The 8,081-nt window shown below is 37.8% G+C and overlaps 1 protein-coding gene across 1 annotated transcript in view; it reads left to right on the top strand.

Annotated features, from left to right (window-relative positions):
* The window catches only part of CCDC174 (coiled-coil domain containing 174), a 25,967-nt gene that overhangs the window by 14,901 nt on the left and 2,985 nt on the right, over nucleotides 1-8,081 (top strand). The window contains exons 2-9 of the mRNA XM_014306700.2: nucleotides 1,284-1,388; nucleotides 2,272-2,372; nucleotides 3,253-3,311; nucleotides 4,232-4,412; nucleotides 5,929-6,024; nucleotides 6,786-6,922; nucleotides 7,316-7,410; nucleotides 7,665-7,812. Coding sequence (XP_014162175.1) covers nucleotides 1,284-1,388; nucleotides 2,272-2,372; nucleotides 3,253-3,311; nucleotides 4,232-4,412; nucleotides 5,929-6,024; nucleotides 6,786-6,922; nucleotides 7,316-7,410; nucleotides 7,665-7,812 — 922 coding nt within the window. The remainder of the gene's footprint in view (nucleotides 1-1,283; nucleotides 1,389-2,271; nucleotides 2,373-3,252; nucleotides 3,312-4,231; nucleotides 4,413-5,928; nucleotides 6,025-6,785; nucleotides 6,923-7,315; nucleotides 7,411-7,664; nucleotides 7,813-8,081) is intronic.

The raw sequence follows: 8,081 nt of genomic DNA, 5'->3' as shown, positions 1-8,081 counted from the left end.
GGATCCGCTGGCGCCGGCGCTTGCGGGAGAGCGGCGCAGCGGGGAAGGGCCGGTGCTCGGTGTGCTCCCTTAACCCCATTGCCATGGGCAGTCACTGCGGCACATGCTGGAGTAAAGGGCTGTGTAAGGCCGTGTGCCGCATGTTCGGTCTGTGACAGTGACGGGGCTGGGAGTTTGTCCCCTCACCTTCCGGACCAGGCACACGCCCTGCGCTCCAAACCCGAGTCTGCCCGGCCTGGGTTTGCTCCTGATGTAATTAAATTAAATCAGCCCATAACAGGAAAAGGAGTTTTTCCTAAGGAGCCGGAGATCTATGCTGTGGCCGATTAACTTCCCACCCTTAGGGATGGTGAGGCGCTGCCCCGCTCTGCTCCCCAGGACACTCACGAGAGATTCTGCCAAACACTTCAGATGGAGAGTTATGTAAATAGTTAATGTATGCTAATAGTTAACTGTGAAATATTTTACATTGAATTTTTGGATGATCACCTCTAAGCAGAAGGGAGAACAAGTGATTTTTAAGACACTGCCCTTCATTGTCCCAGGGACTTGAAAAGAAAATGCTTTAGTGCTTGGGACAAATATTAATACCAAAGTTTTGCACTTTTCTGGTTTAATGTGCAGCTCAGAATTTTTTCATCTGTAGGACTTGCAGGAAAAGTAGCAAAATATCCTCTTCCAAACTAGTTTTGCAATCCCAAGATAACAGCCCTGCTGATGATGTTCCTTAATAAAAGCTGAGTTGGACCTTGGTCACAGATGGCAATGCTATTCATATATTTATTTAAAAAGAAGGAGAAAGAAAATGTAAAACTAATAAACAGTACATAAAGTGGTGGGGAAAATATGTATTTTATTATAGCAAACTTTTACCAGTTATTTTCTGAGCCAGGACTTTATTTATTATCTAATGGTTAAAAGTTCCCTTTTGATATTCAGTAGTGTTTTTCATTGCTCCTTCTCTATTTGTTTGCCATTAGGAGGTTGCTAAAATCTAGACAGAGCTATGCCTCTCTTATCCTCATTATGTAGCAAAGGATCAAGGATATCTTTGGGGATTGTTTTAATCCGTAATCATAATTTGCATTCTGTGGTTTTTTATTTTGTTTGCTGTAAGAGATGATCTTGGTGATCAGATCAGTGCTTCCAAGTTCCACATAAAAATGCAATCAAATGCTCCTATAAGTGTAACTAACAGGTTGTTTTCCTAGAGTTGCAGTTATTTATTGCAGTAACTGATGCCTGTGATCTGTTATTTATGTGTTGCTTTGCTGCTGGTGTAGCTGGTAGATCTCAAAGCTGAACTCTTCCGAAAGCAAGAGGAATTCAAGAAAGAAAAGCTGTTGAAAGATGCTGGTGTCTTTGCAAAGCCCAGAACCTCTAATAAGGTAAAAATAATCTTCCATTGTTGTTTTTGTCATTTTGTCTCCTGAAAGTAAGGAAGTTATTATTCTGATCTAAATATCAGTAAATACTCAGGACTGTGTTTCTAGTCAAATATAAAATGATGAGAATGTTCTTTAAAGTTCATTTCTGGGTGAAATTTCTGTGCACAGCAGAAAGCTTAGTTTTGTGCCCATCTAAATCCCCACTTAATGTTCGTTCCCCAACGATCCATACCCTTTAATTATAGGAAAAGATGTTTATTAGAGGATTTTGTATGATGATGCAGGATGGAGGATGAGAGATTCTTCTAGAGTCATTGAATTTCCTTGATAAATGCTCTGCTATCTGTTTGTGGTGGACAATAATGAATACACAATTATCTCTCTTGTTTTGCTCTATACTGTACATAGGGTTTTGTTCATTCTGTAGCTTTCTAGAAGGAGAATGTGCTGTTCCTGCCATATTTGAAGCACATGCAGCATTTACAGGGTTATACTGCAAACAGGCCACCTGATTGTATTTTCTATCTAAAATGGAGACAATAGAGAATAGAAACATTTTTAGCTTTTTTAGTAATATATTTAGTCAGCAAGATTGCATGATTGGGTTTTTTAACCTTAACATCTTTGCCAGAATAGATTTTGTCTGATTTCTGAGTGCCTTTAGGATTTTTAGGGCCTTCTCAGCCTGCCTGTAACTATGATACCATCCTGCAGCCAGTACAGCACAGGAATGGTCTCAAGTCAAACATGCGTAAGATTTATTTACAAAGCCTTCCATGATTCATGTGCATCATTTGCATTATAAAGTTGAAATATTTTTTTAATTGTTACTATTTCAATATTTTCATCAATTTATTTGTTTTTATAAAATTGTCCTCTGCAGAAACCAAGTATCTGGACCAAACAGAACACGGGAGTTGTAAATCGCGCTGCGAAAGATGTTGAGCAGAAGGCAGAAGAGCAGGATATATTGGATAAATCAAGGTACTTCTTAGGCTCTGTAAGAAAGGAATGCTTTGCAGAATTTGTTCTTTGGTATTTAGAAAAGCACAGAAAGTTTTTTGGACCAGCAGTTCTCATTAGACCAGCCAGTAATTCCAGCATCATCCATACTTTTTGCCAGTAGTGTACAAACTGCATCCCAGCAGTCTCATGCTCCCATGACCTCACATTATCACAGCTGTCTAAATGTGTCAGGGTACTGATTTTTTTTAAAGTCATCTTTAGAATTATCAGCCAGTGCAGTGATGTGTTAAAATTCTATAGCAGAGCGTTTCTTGGGCTTGACAGAAAATGGCTCACATTTTCAAGAATTACCTCATTTTCTAAATGGGTTGGTTGTACAAAACAATATATGTGGAAAATGCCATTTATAAATCATTTGCTGTGCTTCTGTAAGCAGTTCCTTGCTCTTTGAAATTCCAGAAATTAGCTAAGGTTTTCTCTTCAGTTTCTAAGATTGGGTGTAACTTTGTGTTATCTTTTTTTTTTCCTGCAAAACTGTCTTTCAGTATCTGCAAATAATGGTTTTGTTTCTAGTATTTATCTGACAGACCACAGTAATTAGATAAAGGTGGAATTCTTGTAACATCGTGTTTCTGCCTACTTGACAAATTACATTTGAAATGAAATTTGTAACTTCACTAAAATTATTTTCAGTATAAATTCTGGAACTGGAAAATATTGTATCTTTAGAAATGCTAGTGAAGGTTCAAAACAAAAGCCAGGCATAAGTCAGCTTCTTATAAACACCTCAGGCAGTCCCAGGATTTTCCTGTTCCACTTATCTAAGGCTAAATAGGTCACTTTAAAATGTGCTTGGAACTGGTGGGATTGCAAGGTTCATTTTGTTTTTCTTTTTCAGGAAGAAGCTTGAAGAGAAAGCAAAGCTGTATGAGAAAATGACAAAAGGAGACTTCCCAGGTGAACAATACTGTTGCAAAATAAGCATTTATATGTGTATAAGTTCTTGGAATTATTATACAAACTGATTGACATGGTTTATTCCACTTTGAGAAGGAAAAAATGTACATTTACTGGAGAAAATAAAATTACTTTTGAAGGGCAGCCTGACCAGGTAAAGCACTAGGGGCTTGTTTCACTCATTCATTAAGTGGGTGAACTATATTCTGGTTTTTCAATACAGTATCTTAGAAAAACAAAAAAAATTGTTCTTCATTGTGCAGTCTTTGGATTGCATTGCTGATGCTCTGTCCTGCATTCTAATTGTTGGGCCTTTATGAGGAGGAGAGGATCAGGAGAGGAGCCTGGCTGGGCCGTATCTGAATGCCAGTCATGCAGCTAATAGGGATAGAGAATGCTAATCTGTTCCTTTCTTCTCTCACACATTCAGTCCCTTTCAAAAAGTAATTATTAAAATAGAATACCAATCTCCTTGCAGTTTATCTGAGCTCTTTATCAGTGTCCATCTTCATCCACATGATCCCACCACTTTCCTCTACTTTCCTAAAAAGTACCCGCATGAATGCTTGGCTCCTGCCAACATACTAAATGTTAAGCATCAAAAAAGTATTTGAGCCTTGACAAATCCTTTGCTTATGAAATAGTTAACAAGCAGAGAATGTTTTGCTGCAGAGAATGCAGCCTTTTCTGTACTGCACACAATGCCCTGAAACTTCGATTCAGGAATAGACGTTATCACTGTGGAGCCACTTGATAGCTCCGGGTTTGTTTGGTGCTGAATGAGATTTAAGTACTCCCCAATACTGTGGTCAAGGGCATTGCTGGCAGCTGAAAAGCTGATTGTAGCTATTTGGTATTGATTTTGTGCTCAGTTCTGTTCTTTTCATGGCTGTTCGCTAAGAATCGATTTTCTGCCTTAGATGAAGAAACTGAGGATTTGTACCTGGTGGATTTCACTCAGAAGATCATAGACAAGCAGCACGAAGTACAGGAGCTGCAGCAGAGTGAAGCTGCTGGGAAGACTTCAGAAAGAGACACAGATGAGGAGGAAACTCAGCCTGAAGCAGACATTCCACCACCAGAGGACCCAGATGAGGAATGGTTGGTGCTACTAATTGAGCTCATCTGTCCTGGCCACTCTTATTCTTGAGAATTTAATGAGAAAATACTTTTCTTTTTTAAAATGTGTGAAGTGGCACCTTTGTTTTTCATTTTTGTTTCATACTACACATTGACAAGGAGGTGTTAACATTCTTTCTCCTATAAAGACAGTCCTCCATGACACTTTAATTTCCACTCACATAGATAACACTGCAATAGAATCTACGTCTAGGATCTTGAGAAATTGCAATGATGGCAAATGTACTAAAGGCAGGACAACATCCTCTCCTCTCATTTTCTTGCGTGGTTTATGCGAGTAGTTATCACAGTGTTTGGTACCATTTTATGCTTTGATGTGCTGAATTGAAATGTATTTTAGCAAAACTTGAGGATTTTATGGTATTCATCTTCTTTTCTTTAATTGTGAGTGACTTAAAAATGAGCAGTCATTTAACTGTACGGCCTCCTCTTAAAGGAGAGAAACTCTGGTTGAAATAAGAACACGATTTTCAGCATTTCTTCCAATTTGCTGCAGCACTGCAAATAGTCTCTGACAGTTTTCTGTGTCATTCCAAGTTACCACTATTTTTTCATCTGAGACATTAGGAATAATTATGAAACCAGTCCTGACTAAACTGGTTGCTCATTTGTTTAAAATGCTTGTGGAACAAGAGATCTTACTTCTGGTAATCAGTTTAAACCAGCAGTAACCAATACAAAACAGCACCCCTGTTCTTCAAGTACTAAACTGTAGATATCCTTAGAAACTATGTAAAGGACTTACTAAAAGGAAAGATCTTTAAAAGTTTGGAGGTTGGGAGCTAGATTGCCAGTCATACTTTTTCAGATGTAATATTCTTTAGAATGGGATAATTGAGGCAGCTTGATGCTAAAGAGCTTTCCACATTACAGGACGGTAAGTGTAGCTCTTAACAGCTTTTTCAACAACTGTAAATCAGATGTTCAGTACTCTAAAGAGTTGAATAAAAAGCACAATAGCTTCAGAGGAACATTTTGCTTGTGTTTTAGTCAGCCTTTGTTATGCCAGTTGAATGCACACTATCAGTCTGTTCTGAATGGCCTTTAGACCAATAATTGAAATGTATTGTAGCAATTTCATATCCACAAGAAGTCAATGCTGCATCATTATCTTCACCATGGGAAGCAAACAGTAGGCTGAGTTCTATTTTGTTGTGAAAACTACGTGACATGGTTACTTTTGAACATTTTGTACACCATTTTATTGCCCGAGTGAACAGGGGTCTCAAAGGGAGATTGAATAAATGTCTGGTAGAACTGTCATATGCCCCATTCAGAACTGTACTCTTAATCTGGAAGTGTGTTAAGTGAAAAGCAGGAGCAACTATCACACACACACTGGGAGATGACAGATACTCTTTGGAAATCTTCTTTGGAATACTCCTTGGAAAGGGTTACTGCTTCTGTCTTCTGGGTAAGATTTCTGTTAATCTGCAAATAGAAGTTTTGCATCACTTTTCTTTTTCTTTCATTACAGGGTTGATTATGTTGATTTCTTGGGCCGATCTAGACGCTGTATGAAGAAGGATTTACCAAGTCTACTTAAAATGGATCAAGAACTTCAAGGGAAAAGGTGTGGTATCTCTAATGGAGCTGCATGTTCATCTCAGTATTTAACATATCTTTTTTAATGAGAAGGAAGAGAGGCTGTGCTTTGTCACTCCATTCTCAATCCAGAATTGATGTTACTGCTTTCTCTAGATTTGCATAATTTGTAGAGAAAGGTTTTAAGCCATCTCAGATACTTGTTGCATCTTTTAAAAACTGGGGTCCTTGTAGTTCATTATAACTTCCATAAAATGCCAGGAAAGTGATTCCAGTTCTGTTTAACATGGAAATTGATGTTAAACAACTGTTTAACATCTCTTTTGTTAAAATTACTTCCTTATTAATATTTGGGTATTGATATTTGAATATTAATATTTTGAGTCGATCTTTTGTGTAAAGCATTCTTTTGTTACTTCAAATGCCTTTCCTTTTCTTACATTAAATCTGAAATGTTCCTATATGTGATTGCTAGAATCCCCACAGATGCCAATAACTGATTATTTCATCTCCCATTTTGTGATTTGATAATTATTTTGTAAATCTTATGAGAAAGAATATTATTGTCTTTTAATAACATGTTCTACCAGTACCTTGTTTTAGAGGCAGCTTTGTATTTCTATCTTGATCATGTACCATAATCATCAGCATTGTATCACTAAGTAGTGTCTACAGTGATCTGTGTTTTGTGGAAACTGCAATAGTGGATCAGACCAAATCATACTTGCACTGTTTGGTACTGACAAACTGGTAAATTCTGCTCTGTAATCCTTAATTTGTTTTAATTAGACAAGAACCTGATGGGAATACTCTGTTATCTGAAGACATGAGGAGAGAACTTCAGAGGCAGCAGTGGGAAAAGGAAGAGGAAGAAGCTCTCAGAAAACCCATGGGACCCATACATTATGAGGACATTCGAGAAAATGGTACAGTGCCATACTTTATATCACTTACCTTTGTATCACCAAAGAAATCAGTTGTAGAGGGAGCAAGGGAAAATTACTTTCTCTGCCTGTCTGGCAAAGTGTAGGTGTGTGTTAAGCCACATGTGTAATAACTGTTCAAAGTTACCAGTACATAAGTCCAGTTTTATTTTTTCTTCAAATTGTATTTTTCTCAAATGTTTCTCTGCCTTCTCCTGTGTCCTCCTTCAAGAAGCTTCACTTTATGTATTATCTAAAGCAAGCCTTTTTTAGCCATCTAAAACCAATCCAGTGTTGGGAATAATTCCACACCTGAAAGCAGGGTGCCTGGAGGCTGTAGTTACTGTTAATTATAAACTGAATTTAACTGAAACCTATTATTTTTCTCCTTTTCAGAGGCCAGGCAGCTTGGTGTTGGTTACTTCGCCTTTTCTCGGGACCAAGAACTCAGGCATAAACAACGGGCAACCCTGGATATGCTGAGGGAGCAGGTATGAGAGTGAAGAGCAGACTGGGCTGCCATGGCAGAGTGGTTTCAGTGGTTACTGTCTTTGATTTGTTGTAGAAGTGCTACATTAGGTGATGCCTGCAACTGACTCCAAAGAAGCCAAAGAAATTTGGCTTGTTTTTTCCTGTTGAAACCTGGTACTTGATTAGGATTGCTTTTAGTTGTTTTGTGAAGGAGTATATGTACTTGTTTATAATAACAAAGGAAGAATAATTCATGTTTTCTTTTGTTGTTAAGACACTTGATCAGAGAAATAAACGTGAGCAGCTGAAGGAAAAGAGGAAAGCAGCTCTAGATGCAAGGCTGTCCAAACTTCGAGCACGGAAGATTAAAAAGTTAAGGGAAGCTGGATTAGAGGAAGAGGCAGAAAAACTGGAGAATGGAGGTATGATCTGTTGCCTTTTTAACTTAAATATTTGCTCTTTGACCTTGTTCTTGCTCTGTGGACAGACAGATTCTAATTTATATTCATTTAGACATTCAATGTATTGATACTGTGTATTCTATAGATACAATTAACATAACTGTTAGGATAATGAGAGCTGATGTAATTGTGTGTAGATATAAAATCATGCCAGAAATAGCTTAATAATGCAGGTAGAAATACAGTATGTAGATTGTAGCCTTTTTCTGATTCACACCTGACAGCAGGAA

Source organism: Geospiza fortis, unplaced genomic scaffold (genome assembly GCF_000277835.1).
Source record: "Geospiza fortis unplaced genomic scaffold, GeoFor_1.0 scaffold70, whole genome shotgun sequence".
NCBI lineage: Eukaryota > Metazoa > Chordata > Aves > Passeriformes > Thraupidae > Geospiza > Geospiza fortis.
Note: the sequence above shows the minus strand (reverse complement) of the source record. Positions and strands in the feature narration are given on the sequence as shown.